General features: G+C 44.1%; 1 protein-coding gene across 3 annotated transcripts in view; it reads left to right on the top strand.

The window, feature by feature from the left end:
* The window catches only part of LOC126356201 (zinc transporter ZIP11), a 399,278-nt gene extending 383,780 nt beyond the window's left edge, over nucleotides 1-15,498 (top strand). For all 3 annotated transcript variants that reach the window (XM_050007005.1, XM_050007004.1, XM_050007006.1), the window contains one exon: nucleotides 14,273-15,498. In XM_050007005.1, coding sequence (XP_049862962.1) covers nucleotides 14,273-14,351 — 79 coding nt within the window. In that variant the 3' untranslated portion in view covers nucleotides 14,352-15,498. The remainder of the gene's footprint in view (nucleotides 1-14,272) is intronic.
* Nucleotides 15,499-15,903: the final 405 nt, after the last annotated feature.

The raw sequence follows: 15,903 nt of genomic DNA, 5'->3' as shown, positions 1-15,903 counted from the left end.
AGATCCCACACTGATGAGCAATACTGAAGTATAGGTCGAACGAGTGTTTTGTAAGCCATTTCCTTTGTTGATGGACTACATTTTCTAAGGACTCTCCCAATGAATCTCAACCTGGCACCCGCCTTACCAACAATTAATTTTATATGATCATTCCACTTCAAGTCGTTCCGCATGCATACTCCCAGATATTTTACAGACGTAGCTGCTACCAGTGTTCGTTCAGGTATCACATAATCATACAATAAAGGATCCTTCTTTCTATGTATTCGCAATACTTTACATTTGTCTACGTTAAGGGTCAGTTGCCACTCCTTGCACCAAGTGCCTATCCGCTGCAGATCTTCCTGCATTTCGCTGCAATTTTCTAATGCTGGAACTTCTGTGTACACTACAGCATCATACTCGAAAAGCCGCATGGAACTCCCGACAGTATCTACTAGGTCATTTATATATATTGTGAAAAGCAATAGTCCCATAACACTCCCCTGTGGCACGCCAGAGGTTACTTTAACGTCTGTAGACGTCTTTCTTTTGAGAACAACATGCTGTGTTCTGTTTTTACTAAAAACTCTTCAATCCAGCCACACAGATGGTCTGATATTCCGTAGGCTCTTACTTTGTTTATCAGGCGACAGTGCGGAACTGTATCGAACGCCTTCCGGAAGTCAAGGAAAATGGCATCTACCTGGGGGCCTGTATGTAATATTTTCTGGGTCTCATTAACAAATAAAGCGAGTTGGCCCTCACACGGTCGCTGTTTCCGGAATCCATGTTGATTCCTACAGAGTAGATTCTGGGTTTCCAGAAATGACATGATACGCGAGCAAAAAACATGTTCTAAAATTCTACAACAGATCGATGTCAGAGATATAGGTCTATAGTTTTGCGCATTTGCTCGACGTCCCTTCTTGAAAACTGGAACTACCTGTACTCTCTTCCAATCATTTGGAATCTTCCGCTCCTCTAGAGACTTGCGGTACACGGCTGTTAGAAGGAGGGCAAGTTCTTTCGCATGCTTTGTGTAGGATCGAATTGGTAATCTGTCAGGTCCAGTGGACTTTCCTATGTTGAGTGATTTCAGTTGCTTTTATATTCCTTGGACACTTATTTCGATGTCAGCCATTTTTTCGTTCGTGCGAGGATTTAGAGAAGGAACTGCAGTGCAGTTTTCCTCTGTGAAACAGCTTTGGAAAAAGGAGTTTAGTATTTCAGCTTTACGCGTGTCATCCTCTGTTTCAATGCCATTATCATCCCAGAGTGTCTGGATATGCTGTTTCGATCCACTTACTGATTTAACGTAAGACCAGAACTTCCTAGGATTTTCTGTCAAGTCGGTACATAGAATTTTACTGTTTGTCTGAGAGGTTTTGGCTGCGTTTAAATTTGCAGTGAAGCTCTCTTTGCTTTCCAAATAGTTTCCTAACTTTGTTGTTGAACCACGGTGGGTTTTTCGCGTCTCTCACAGTTTTACTCGGCACGTACCTGTCTAAAACACATTCTAAGATTGCCGTGAACTTTTTCCATAAACACTCAACAGAAATTTTCGTTTTGATCTGTTAGGTAGTCTTAAATCTGCCTCCTATTACTATTGCTAAACAGATAAACCTTCCTCCCTTTTTTTATATTCCTATTAACTTCCATATTCAGGGATGCTGCAACGGCCTTATGATCACTGATTCCCTGTTCTGCTCTTGCAGAGTCGAAACGTTCGGGTCTGTTTGTTATCAGTAGGTCCAAGATGTTATCTCCATGAGTCGGTTCTCTGTTTAATTGCTCGAGGTAATTTTCGGATAGTGCACTCAGTATGTCTTCACTCGATGCTGTGTCCCTACCACCCGTCCTAAACATCTGAGTGTCCCAGTCTATATCTGGTAAATTGAAATCTCCACCTAAGACTATAACATGCTGAGGAAATTCATGTGAAATGTATTCCAGATTTTCTCTGAGTTGTTCTGCCACTATTGCTGCTGAGTCGGGAGGTCGGTAAAAGGAGCCTATTATTAACCTAGCTCGTATAACCTCCACCAATAATAATTCACAGGAACTATCCACTTCTACGTCACTACAGGATAAACTACTACTAACAGCGACAAGCACGCCACCACCGGTTGCATGCAATCTATCCTTTATAAACACCGTCTGTGCCTATGTAAAAATTTCGGCAGAATTTATCTCCGGCTTCAGCCAGCTTTCTGTACCTATAACGATTTCAGCTTCGGTGCTTTCTATTAGCGCTTGAAGTTCCGGCACTTTACCAACGCAGCTTCGACAATTTACAATTACAATACTGATTGCTGCTTGGTCCCCGCATGTCCTGACTTTGCCCCGCACCCTTTGAGGCTGTTGCGCTTTCTGTACTCGCCCGAGGCCATCTAACCTTTCTTTAAAAAAAAAAAAAAAAAAAAAAGAACGACCAGTCCACGCCACACAACCCCTGCTACCCGTGTAGCCGCCTGCTATGTGTAGTGGACTCCTGGCCTATCCAGCGGAATATTACACTCTTCCTAGAGCACAGGCAAATTGAGCAGCCCGGTTCGTTCTCTTCCAATAGGTGTGGTCTAGGTTGGCCCTTCGACGGCTTCTCAAAGCACCATTAGTTCATTGGCAGTTCCTTGAAAATCCGGAAAAAACATGGTTTTTGGATACCAAAAGTACCATTATTACGGTAGGCACTTCTGTAGTTTCTATTTATGTCGAAATTTTTATCGCATGATCTTAAGTTGATATTCTCGTGGAACTTGGAAACGTTTTCGTAACCGCTACTGAGATCTAGAGGTTCAAGGTTACTGTACCTACTCAGAAATATGCGGTCAGTTGTAACTGACGTAGTGAGTACACGACAAGGGTCCTGAGGTCACCAAAACTGTGTTTTTAGTCGCTATGACGCACTGTAATGTAATTTGTTTGCAATAGATGATTCTTCTGACAGTGAAAGTAGCACTTCTGTATAATGGACACTTCACGGCCTCACAGGCTGCCTCAACCTGGAAATTATTCGATGGTGCCACATGGCGGCAAAAGCGCCGTACAGAATAATTTTTTTTGTTATGTGACATTTTTTTCGTATTTGCAAATCAGACACAGCATTCTTTGATGAACAGTAGCTGTAGCCTAAAAATGTTATGCATTTTTATGTCAAGCAGTGTAAATTAAACTTGCATTACAATCATGGGAGATGATGTTTTTTTGCTTTATATTGTGATTACTTACGGGCTATTCATGTGCGTCAACGTACATAAACGTGCCAAAGTACATAAATAAACTGCCAAAACTTTACTGACGTACAGAATTCGTTTTATACACACATAAAAAGAATTTTGTATCACCCCGGTTCTCAGAACTCGTGAAGATAGACGTTGACTGTGGATATTGTAACACAGACACAGTCCATTTGACTGTTCAGAGATGTCACTAAACTCGCCCAAAAATGTAAACAACCATGCGTGAACAGCGCCGGAGGGGGTACGACAGCCGATCCGTTCCAGTCATTCCACCAGGAAGGAGGTACACGACTCATGTTGTCTGTAGTTCAACCATGCCTAGACGGTCATTACCGCGGTTCGATTGCGTCCACATTGTTACTTTGTGCCAGGAAGGACTCTCAACAAGGGAAGTGCCCAGGCGTCTCGGAGTGAACGAAAACGATGTTGTTCGGATATGGAGGAGATAGAGAGAAAGGAAATGTCGATGGTATGCCTCGCTCAGGCCGCCCAAGGGCTACTACTGCAGTGAATGACGGCTTCCTACGGATTATGGCTAGGAGAAACTCTGGCAGCAACGCCACCGTGTCGAATAATGCTTTTCGTACAGCCGCAGGACTTCATGTTACGACTCAAAACTGTGCGCAATAGGCTGCATGATGCGCAACTTCAGTCCCGACGTCTATGGAGAGGTCAATCTTTGCAACCACGACACCATGCAGCGCGGTGCAGATGGGCCCAACAACATGCCGAATGGGCCGCTCAGGATTGACATCACGTTCTCTTCACCGATGAGTGTCGCATATGCCTTCAACCAAACAATCGTCGGAGACGTGTTTGGAGGCAACCCTGTGAGGCTGAACGCCTTAGACACACTGTCCAGGGAGTGCAGCAAGGTGGATGTTCCCTGATGTTTTGCGGTGACACTATGTGGGGTCGACGTACGCCGCTGGAGGTCATGGAAGGCGCGAGTGATAACGGCTGTACGATACATGAATACCATCTTCCGACCAATACTGCAGCCATATCGGCAGCACATTGGCGAGGCATTCGTCTTCATGGACGACAATTTGCGCCCCCGTCGTGCACATCTTGTGAATGACTTCCTTCAGAATAACGGCATCGCTCGACTAGAGTGGCGAATATGTTCTCTAGACGTGAATCCTATCGAACATGCCTGGGGATAGATTGAAAAGGGCTGTTTGTGGAAGACGTGAAACACCAACGAGTCTGGGTGAGATACGCAGAATTGCCGGTGAGGGGGGGGGGGGGGGGGGGGGACAACCTGGACCAACAGTGCCTTGATGATCTTGTGGATAGTATGACACGCCGAATACAGGCAAGTATCAGTACAAGAGGACGTGCTACGGGGTATTAGAGGTACCAGTGTGTACAGCAATCTAGACCACCACCTCTGAAGGTCTCGCTGTATGGTAGTACAACATGCAATGTGTGGCTTTCATAAGCAATAGAAAGGGGGGAAATGATGTTTATGTTGATCTCTATTCCAATTTTCTCTACAGGTTCCGAAACCGAGGAGTTGCCAAACGTTTTTTGGTGTGTGTAGAAGCAGCACACGCTACTGCAAAAGGCAGAAGAAGGGAACCAGCTGAAAATGCTCCAGTCGAAGAACAAAAAAGGCGAATGTGTTCCTCTTCAAAAGACTGTGGCAGAAATGTGGGGAACCAGCTGCCTCAAAACTCATCCGCTTTCCTACTCACCAAAAATTTTGGCATGCGTATATATTCACGCTTCAAGTAGCACAGACACTGTGATGGTGAAAGAGAGAGGAGACAGTGTTAGTGGGAGACTAGAAGAGAAAGGGAGAGGACACAGTGATGGTGGAAGATTGAAAGTGACAGTTGGAGAGAGAGCAGAGAGGGAGAGAGAGAGATGGACGTAGACTTAGCAATGGGAACAAAAGAGAGAGGAGACAGTGATGGTCAGTGAAAGATAGAGGCAGTAAAAGAGAAAAAGAAATGGATGAAAGTAGTAGCACTGGGAACAAAGGAGAGAGTAGACAGTTGAAACGAAAAAGAGAGATGAGTGGAGACCATATTTGGGCTTAGAGGATCTATCAATTGATCTCCCTCCATAGGGGGAAAAATTTACCCGCTTTCCTCCATCCCACCCAGATGCTAAAGTTTCTCGGTCTGTGGGTAAAAACTTGAAGCAAACCATTCCCAGGGACATGTGTAGAGAGCAGGCAATGGTGGTGGAAGAGACAGACAGTAGATTTTATGCGAAAAAGATAGAGACAGTGGTAATGGGAGAGATAAAGAATAGGGCAAAAAATACCAGGGAGACAGAGAAACATTCAGAGAAGAAGACAGTGGCAGCGAGAGAGTCAGATAGTAGAAAACGCTAGTGGGAGCAAATGGAAACAAAGAGAGAGAGAGAGAGAGAGAGAGATGAAGACGATAGCAATGGGAGCCAAAGAGAGGAGAGGAGAGAAGAGAAGAGAGAGTGATCGGCAATGACAGACAGAAAGAGAATAAAAATGGATGGAGGAATTAGCAATGGGAACAAAGGACAGAGGAGACAGTCGAAATGAAAATGGAGAAATGAATGAAGGCCAGACATTGGGTTAGAGGATCAGGACACCCCTCCCCTCCCTAAAACCATCGAATCTTTAACACGATAAAAATTTCCCAGTTTAGTCAATCCCCTGTACCCACGTGTTAAAATTTTTCTGTCAATGGATGAAAACCCTGAGCAAACTATCCACAAGGACATGTGTGGGGAGGAGTCAGTTGTGCTTGAAGAAAAAGACAGCGGACTGTAAGCGAGAAAGAAAGGAACAGTGGTAATGGGAGAGAAGAAAAATGAGACAAAGACAACGGCAATGGGACGTTGAAGAAGGAGGAGTTGCAGATTAGTGCTTAACGTTCCGTCGAGAACGAGGACATTAGAGACGGAGCACAATCTTGGGTTACGGACGATGGTGAAGGAAGGCGGTCGTGCCCTTCGAAGGAACCAACGATGTAGGGAAGTGACGGAAAACCTAAATCATTATGACCGAACGTGGGTTTGAACCGCCCCCCCCAATTGCGAATCATGTGTGCTAACCAATGCGCTAACCCGCCCGATGCGAGAGACAGGCATTGAAAGTGGCAGAGGAGGAGACAGTGGCACTGGGAGAGACATAAAGGAGTGGGTGAAAAAGGAGACAGTGGGAGGCAGACTTATATATAGACAGTGACGTGAGAAGGAGTTGCTGGTTTATATAAAGGCTTCGCTACAAACAGAGACGGTGCAAAAGGATTTAGAATGTTCTGTGTTAAAAGAGCGCATGCCAAAATGTTTGGTGAGGAAGGTGGTATGAGGACAGAGGCAGCTGATTCCCACTTTTCTGTCAGAGTCTTTTAGAGAGGAGCACCTTCCCGTTTTTTGTGCTACGAGACGAGCATTTTTCAGGGAAGGGTAGGTCAGGGACATGCAACTCGGCGAAGTCACGTCCAATCGATAGACTTGCACCAGAGCGTTGAGCCACACGGAATTACTACGAGCGATCCTCAGCATTGGGTACAGTTACGCTACCAGTATTGAAAAATTATAAGAAGTCTCAAGTGCGTTCCCGATTTTATGGGGGAGGATTACGGAGTAACGCGTGCTCACGTATTTGGGAGAGGAAGATTTCGAATGAAACAACGTAGCTATTTGATGTGTGGTTAAAGCCGTGAAAACTAGAAATTTTGCCAACGGCCTTGCCACAGTGGTATCACCGGTTCCCTTCAGAGCACGGAAGTTAAGTGCTGTCGGGCAGAGCTAGCACTTGGATGGGTGACCATCCGGTCTGCCGAGCGCTGTTGGCAAGCAGGGTTCACGCAGCCCTTGTGAGGCAAACTGAGGAGCTACTTGATTGGGAAATAGCGGCTCCATTGTCGTAAACTGACACACGTCGGGAGAGCGGTGTGCTGACCACATGCCCCTCCCAATCCGCATCCAGTGGCGCCTGTGGGCGGCGGATGACAGGGCAGCCGTCGGTACCGTTGGGCCTTCATGGCCTGTTCGGGCGGAGTTTAATTTTTAACTCGAAGTCTTCCGTTTTCTCTAAGTCCATTTTTATAGAGGATGGTTGCGGGACCTCGGCTGCTCATTATAAACGTCAAATCAAAAACACCTTCAGCTGTCTATATTTCCAATTTTATTTTATTTTTCTACCATTTTGGAGCTTACACTAAAAGTCTTCATATCCCATGACCCAATTGCAGGAAGAATCCCACCCCTTATGCAGTCGAGACAGCATACAGTGACAAGTATCCATAGACTTCTTTTTAACAACGCATCATTTCGTATAGCAGTTGCAGACTGTTGTTTCGAGGATAGGGAAAGGAACCGGTTTTCCCTTTCAACGCAACTATCCCGGAATTTGCCAGGAGCGCTTTAGCGAACTCACGGAAAACGAAAATTTGGATGGCCGAACGCAAATTTGAACCGTCGCCCTGCCGAATGCGAGTCCAGTGTTCTAATCAGTCTACCATCTCGCTCCATGTGTGAGAGAAGAAAGTTCTCACATAAATTTCATCTAGTGATTCCGAGTAAGCCGTTTAAAAGTCACAAGAGGAGGACGTATGCTTGGAAAAGGTCTGCAGATATCGAAAGAGTCCAGCTGGAGTACATCATGATAAGATAGAGGTTTGAAAATTAGATATCGGATTGTAAGGCATACACAGGAGCAGATCACTGTTTGGTGACGATGAAAAGTAGAATGAAGTTTGAGAATCGTGCGGAAGAATCAGTGTGGAAGGAAATGGCATACAAATGTACTGAGGAATGATGAGATGTGTTTGAAATTTTCTGAGAGGTATGCTACGATAATCAATTACACAGTAGGGTTCAGTTGAAGAGGACTGGACATCTCCCAAAGGGCAGTCATAGAAATTGAACAGTCAGACATTGGTACAAACAAGGTAACTGCGAAGAAACCTCGTGTAAGGAAAATTCTGTGTAAGTTGATGGACAAAAGTGCAAAAATGTTGAGGGAAATTCCGGAATACAGAAATGTAGGTTACTTGCTAATGAAGTATATAGTTAGTGTGTGGGGAAGACAAGGCGAAACGGCTCCAGAAAAAATGTTTAGAAACCGAAAACAAACATTGCTGGAAGTAAGTATTCAACAATAAAAAAGTTAAAACAGCCTTCGGTAAAATTAAAAGCAAGGGCGTCTAAAAAGTGCACTGTTCTCTGTTAAATGCAGAGGGGAGAGCGCATAGGTGGAAAGAGTACGTTGAAGGCCTTGTCGATGGGGAGGATTTGTCCAATGACTGAGGAAGAAACATCAGTCGATATTGAAGCCATAGGGGATTCAATATTAGAGTCAGAGTTTAATATAGCTTTCGAATACTTGCAATCAGATAAGGTAGTAGTGATGGATAACATTCTCTCACTATTATCATTAAGAAAAAAGCTAAATACAAAAGGGTATGACATGGAGACTGCGAATGTATCAAATCCGTCTATAATCTTTTGCTCAGCGAATCAAAATGAAACAGCTAAGTCTCATCGCATGGGGTGCTTCTTCAGACAGTTGGACCACACTAGTCCTTTTCTTTTCGTTTTATTTTCCCTACTTGTACTACCTCCCTTATCAAGAACCGTGGGGCACTTTCTTTTCTTTATCCTAATCATTGCATCATCGTTAATACGGATTCTTATACACCACAACTATATTACTACTCTGCAAATCACACTTAAGTACCAAGCAGAGGGTTCATCGAACCACCAGCTGAATAATTCTCTGTTCTTCCACTCTGGAACAGCGCGCGGGAAAAAACGAACACGTATGTCATTCCGTGCGAGCTCTGATTTCCGATCTTTGATTATGATGATGGTGACTCCCTATGCAGGCCAGAGTCAACAAAATATTTTTGCATTCAGAAGAGAAAGTTGAGATTGAAATTCCGTTAGAAGATACCGTAGTGGCGAAAAACGCCTTTGCTTTAATGATTTCCCCCCCCCCCCCCCCCACACACACACTCCCTCCTCCTCCCCCCCCCCCCCAAATCCTTTATAGTATCCCTGACACTGTCTCCACTATTTCTCGATAATACAAAACGCTCTGCTCTTCTTTGAACTTCCTCAATGTACTCCAAAAGCGAACAAGAGTACTCCAAAAGAGAACAGACAGGTGTAGTGTAGGCAGTCTCTTCAGTCGATCTGTTGCATCTTCTAAGTGTTCTGCCAATAAAACGCAGTCTTTGGTTCGCCTTCTCCACAACATTTTCTGTGCGTTCGTTCCAGTTTAAGTTATTTGTAATTGTAAGTGCTAGGTATTTAGTTGAATTTTTACGGCCTTTATATTTGATTGATTTATAGTGTAACCGAAGTTTAATGGATTCCTTTTAGCACTCATGTGGATGACCTCACAGTTTTCATTATTTGGAGTCAGTTGACTACTTTCGAACCATACAGATATTTTTGTGCTTTTCCAACATGTTGCAGAATCTGATTCGTAGCTGTACATCTGTCATCTTGGGTGATTTCCTCAGTGAGTTTGTTCCCGTCTGTAGTGATGGCAGCGCCGGCTTTGTGAACGTCAGTGGTCTTCGATGCTCCAGTCCCCATGCAGAAATCACCGGAGCATCGGAGTACATTATTTACATTCATTGTGGTGGACACAGACTAGCAACATTTGGTCAGTTATCTCCTAATTTGTTCGTGAATTGGATTCCTGTGTGTTTTCGTAATGGGGTATCACGGTGATTATCCATGGTGGTGTATCTGAAACAGCAAGGAGCAAACATAACGTTTACATTATAAGGAAAAACGTTTATGTCTCTAGTTCGACAGTTTCATTTCCGTAGAACGCGTTCTTACCATTACGGAGTTACAGTGCCACGTGTGTTACTTTGTAACCGACTGTATTTACCATTCACCAGGGAAAACATTGTATTGTCAACCGGTTCCATGTGCTGCTGCAACTGAACCAGTGCCGAGTCTGCGTATTGACGTCGCTGAAGACGGGAACGCTGAGGAAACGGGAAGTGAGTGCGCTGCGCTCGCTTCGCTGCCCGCGCACCAAAGTGCGTGCCCGCGCCGCACCCAGATGATTCCCAGAAGCCGGCGGTCGCTGTACGCGCAGGTTAATGCAGTTGTTGCGAGGCGGCCCGCGTGCCGAGGCGGCCTCACGCAACTTGTTAGGCGTGCGCGACGCACCGTCGCACCGGCTGCTCCCATTCGCGGTAATGCTCGCAGCTTTAACGGGACCCACGCAGCAGCCGCTCATCCGGCACTGTGCTGTGCTGGTCGCCGGAGGCCACTTGTCGCTGGCGGCTCGAGAGCGAAGCCACTGTTCGCGACAGTCTTCAAGCGAGGGTGTGCGCCTGTCCACATGTAACAAACCAAAACTCTTACTTATCATTCAGTGGGCTTTAATAACACGTAAATTACCAACCCGGATTTGGAAAAAAACTAACGATTTATTTATGAAATTGCGCAGGTGTAGAGGGTGGGCGGTAAGTCAGCTGTCAAAAATGCCTTTGTTGAAATAATATTAAACAAATGAAAACACAAATTTATCAACAACATAGAATGTTCATTGAAAGTACAAAAGATACTGGAGGTGGTTTGGATGCTGTTCTAAGCAAGCACTGCAGCTTTTGAACTGTGATTTACAAATTTATTCACAAGTCTTCCGGAAAAGTAGATTTCAAATTTATATTGGCTTTGTCCTAAATATGCTCAGGTTTTTTAATCTTAACACAAACCTCCTTTTTTTCGTATACTCCAATCTGGGTGTGATATCTCGAGACCGTGGACGTGTTCAACTAATACTCTGTATGCCAGTCCATTCATCAAAATTTTCATTTAGAAATTCTCCCACAATAACTCCACAAGATGAGGATGCTCCATCTTGTTGCCATATCAGTTTCTCCTTAGCCGACTGCAGATGTTCAAATATTGGACTATTTTACAGTCCCGACAACATTTCGTCAGATGTATTTAGTAATTTGCGGAATGGACAGTACCGTTCAAAAAATAAAGCGCAGTCAGCTCACCATTGAGAATACGTGCCCATACACTCACGCCAGCAGAGTTAAACTCTGTTTCTGTTGTAGAATCCTAGAAGACACATTGTTTGTTCACTCTGCCATTCGCCATAGAAGTTGCTTCGAAGAATGCTCTTGTAAAACTTGGGATCGGTTTCTTGTCGTATTGTGTACAACTCGCAGTATTCCATAAGCCTGTCTGGATCATTTTCATTTGGCACTTGAAGTACGCCTGTATGAGCTCAGTTCTAGCTTTTTCTGAATCGTTTGTTGGCGTGTTCCTTGACGCATTCCTTTGATATGCAGTCTATAATTGCATAAAACATTGCGCTACAACATTAATAATCTCTCCTGTAATAACAGACTTTCTTCTTCTTGAACGAGGAAGCTGGGCTACCGACCCAGCTTGTTCAAGTCTTGATCTGCGATTGTGTAGCCGAGGTGAAGGCTGGAAGGCGCTTGAGGTACACACCGTATTTTTTAAAAAGTAATAAAGCCAAACAAAACTTTAAAGCGAACAAAACTTTCTGAATTGCTATAATTGTGCAATTTATTACCTATGTAAAATTGAGATTTACTAGGATGAGATGAAATTATAGTGGGGCAGGACACATCAGTCCGTAGTTTCTGCTATTGACAGTGCTTGGCACATTGGTTGCGTTGCAGATCTCATGTCAACTGTTGCTACTTGCGAAGTAGATTGTTGGGTGGCATACGTAGTCGCTTGCGAGGGTCTACTGTGTTGACACATTTATCGTAGCTGATGGCTCCCTTCTCGCCCTAGAGTGTCCTTTTCCTTCAAGTTTAGACTAGGGAAGCCCCTCATTCCCCCTACATTCCACTAACATTAAGCAGACTTTCTCGAGCTAGAGAAAATATGAAACCGTGTTGTTTATCGAAGAACTTCTCATGCAAGCCTGTGAATCAAACGTTCGCGTCTTCGATGTAGCCTTCAAATCTTTAGAAACTTCTCTCTCGTTGACTGCAGACCAGACGGTTCCTGTGGTTCTCCGCAACACTAGGTCTCATATTCCCCACGTAGCGGGAACGAGATGTGCTATCTCCTGGGGAATTCTTGTACCCTGTCCACCCGAGGAGGCTAAACCCCATGGGGTGCTTCTTCAGACAGTTGGACCACACTAGTCCTTTTCTTTTCGTTTTATTTACTGGTGTCGATCTGTATCTAGAAGTTAATAAAGAAACACGCAGTGTTACCCCCTGGAGGACTAACTATTCGTCACCTAATGTGGACACTCAGTTTCCTTTGTGGTGCCAAAGCCTGGTGCCTTGGTTGCAGATCTGTGGGTTCCATGTTTCCCATAGAAATTACCAAGGCGGCACGGGCACGTTTCAGACTTGGACCATCTGTGCCAGAAGGTGCGTGTGTGTGTGTGGGGGGGGGGGGGGGGGGGGGGCGTGATTCCACGTCCACAGTGTCCCTTAAGTGTGTCTGGGATTCTTATCTGCAAACATAGCATACACCATGACGGATTAAAATAGGTTTTTTTTTTTTTTTTGAAGCAGTGTCAGTTCTGCAGAATCTGCGTAACTCTTTCTACTTATATTACCGGTAATGAAATATTTCCAACATCCACATATTTTCCTGCTCCACTGATTCGTCTGTCTGTCTGTCTGCGTGCGTGTGTGTGTGTGTGTGTGTGGGGGGGGGGGGGGGGGGTTGTACACCCCTGTTGTTTAAATCTTGGGTTACTTGAGTTATTTGGTTATTGAATTAATTTTGTCATTTTTACTCAGGTGATTTATATGAAAAGGTTTCCGATGTGATTATGGCCGCACGACTGAAATTCAGACTTGCGGAATAGTATGTGCAACGGAACATTATATTTGGGAACTCGTTAGGGAATTCAATATTGCGAGATCCACAGTGTCAAGAGTGTGCCGACAACACCAAATTACAGGCATTGCGTTTCATCATGTACAACGCAGTGGCAGCGGCAGTTGCGTAGAGTTGTCAGTGCTAAACGACAAGCAACACTGCGTGAAATAACCGTAAAAATCGGTGTGGGTCGTAGTACGAACGTCCCCGTTAGGACAGTGCGGCAAAATTTGGCGTTAATGGGCTACGGCAGCAGACGACCGACGCTAGTTCCTTTGCCAACAGTACGACATCGCCTGCAACGTCTCTCCTGGGTTCGTGACCGTATCGATTGGGCACTAGACGACTGGAGAACTGTGGGCTGGTCAGTTGAGCCCCGATTCCAGTTGGTAACAACTGATGGTAGGGTTCGAGAGTGGCGCAGACCGCACGAAGCCGTTGTCCCAAACTGTCAACAAGTTACTGTTCGTGCTGGTGGTGGCTCCATACTGATGTGGGCTGTGTTTGCGTGGAGTGGACAGGATCCTTTGGTCCAATGATATCCTTTGACTAAATGGTTGTTTTCGGATAGTTGGAGACCATTTGCAGCCATTCATGAACTTAATGTACCTAAAGAACGATGCAGCTTTTATGAACGACAATGCGCCATGTCACCATGCCACAATTATTCGCGATTGGTTTTAAGTACATTCTGGACAGTTCGAGCTACTGGTTTGGCCATCCATATAGCCCTTCATGAATCTCATCGAACATCTATAGGACATAATCGAGAGATCAGTTCGTGCACAAAATCTTGCACTGTTAACAGTTTCGCAATTATGAAAGCTATACAGGCAGCATTGCTCAATATTTCTGCAGCTCCTGCGAGCTGTTGAGTACCTGTCGGGTTGATGCAATACGCTGGGCGAAAGGAGGTCAGACACGATATTAGGAGGTATCCCAAGACTTTTATCACCTCAGAATGAGATACTGCGTCGTGTAGTCGGACCATTAAGAGTCTGGAGTGGTGTACTGTATCAGAAACTTTCTGGAAACCTAAGAATATGGAGTGTGCTTCTTCCCCTTCGTCCGGGATTTGCGGGATAACATGCGAGAAAAGGACAAGTTGAATTTCGCTCGAGTCATGATTTCTAAATCCTTGTTGTTTTGTAGATGGAAGCCTGTCTCTCCTTTGTAAAATGTTGATCTGAGATAACGGTTGACGCAGACTTTGGAGTAAGCAGAAATGGTAATCCGTGTTGCAGTGGCAACGGCAAGCTGGCGTCGTGGGGCGCCATGGCGGGCTTCCTGGTGATGATGTCGCTGGACGTGGGCCTCGGCTAGCCGCCGCCGCTGCCGCTCCCGCCGACCAGGTGCCGGCGTACGCCGGCCCGCCGGCCCGCCGGTGCTCAGTTCCAAGTTCTCCAAGGGTGCTGCTGACGCCATCCCTCGGGGTGGCATTTATTTTTATATCTAACGTTACCAATACTTTTAGTAAAAAAATACAAAAAGAGTGCGATTTAAAATTGGGCCAGCGATAGCTGCTTCTCAACTTTCACGTGTACTTATTTTTCAGTGGTATTGTACTTTCCTGTGGGTGTTTCACAGTATTTTGTCAGTTGATAATTAATTATATGTGCGCTTATGATGTTTTTATTGGTACAAAAAGTATTTCTCTTTGTCCGCATTTGATGCCTTTATCTTACCATGACTGGAATTTTGCATCGTGTTCTAAGATCTACACAGAATTAGTTCCTACTGTTATTTTGTTAATATGAGTAGATCTCTGACTCCGTATATTTCTCAAATCAATTAGCATATAATTAAATCCATCTCGTTGTTGTCAGTTTAGTATGCTAACTATTTCATTTTTGTATCTACGCGTCAGTATTAGTTGTTTTTTAACTGTGTCGAAACTGTGATACACGAGTGTCATTTTACACTGCCCCTCTGTAGCATTTACCAGCGTCTGTTATTGACGCTCATCTAACCCATGTTAACTGCCTTAATGTTTTGGTACGTATGCAGCGTATAGAAACTGTTTTTTTTTTAAAATTCCTCCAGATTATTTCATATTGTGCTCACTTCTCAAACAAATTTTACTAGAGTATTTGACAACTTACTCAAAATGACACTTTTAATCTCCATTGAAAGGAGGAGCGAAATAAGTGAAGTTTGCCATCTGTAAGAAAGCTAAGAATTTTAGTCTGTAATTAATTCAAAAATTATTTTCTTGGTTATACCTCCGTCAAAATTAGATATTATTTTTCATTTACTCATGTAAGCTGGACACCACGGTGCAGTAGCAAACTGTGGTACAGCACAAACACCCTACTGCATTCGAACCAAAGATCTTGGCATGAAAGGTAGAGTGGGCAGTTTTTTGTAATAACTTAAATGTTAAGGTACAAATTTTTTGCAGCTGTGCCCACAGATATATCATATGAGAGCAATAATGTTACTTTAGAAATAAAAGTATGTGCATGTTTGATGTCTGAATTTTTATTTTTATGCCACAGATTCTTCCTGTTCCTCTCGTAAATATTCGCAGTTTTATAAACATGACAGGTATTGTTGTGAATGTAGTAAGCATGAGATAAGGTTGAGAAAGCAGTAAAGTTACAGGCAACAAAACAAATGATATGAAAGAATTGACAATGTCCTTACGTTTTAGCAAATTATGCCCAGTTAAATATTGTAGTAAGTTGGAGGGGGTGAAATACACTTTACTTTTAAGTAAACTTCATACTAAGCGACACGCGTCACAAGGAAAGATACCTGAAAAAATTACTTTGCCAAAATATAGAAAACATGACACGATGTATAAGAAAGTGGAGAAACAGAGCCAAAGACAAAAAGAAGTTCTAACTTAAAACATGTTTCATGTCTACGTAAT

Source organism: Schistocerca gregaria, chromosome 3, assembly GCF_023897955.1.
Source record: "Schistocerca gregaria isolate iqSchGreg1 chromosome 3, iqSchGreg1.2, whole genome shotgun sequence".
Taxonomy (NCBI): Eukaryota; Metazoa; Arthropoda; class Insecta; order Orthoptera; family Acrididae; genus Schistocerca; species Schistocerca gregaria.
The sequence above is the reverse complement of the archived record's forward strand: the minus strand, read 5'-3'. Positions and strand labels throughout refer to the sequence as shown.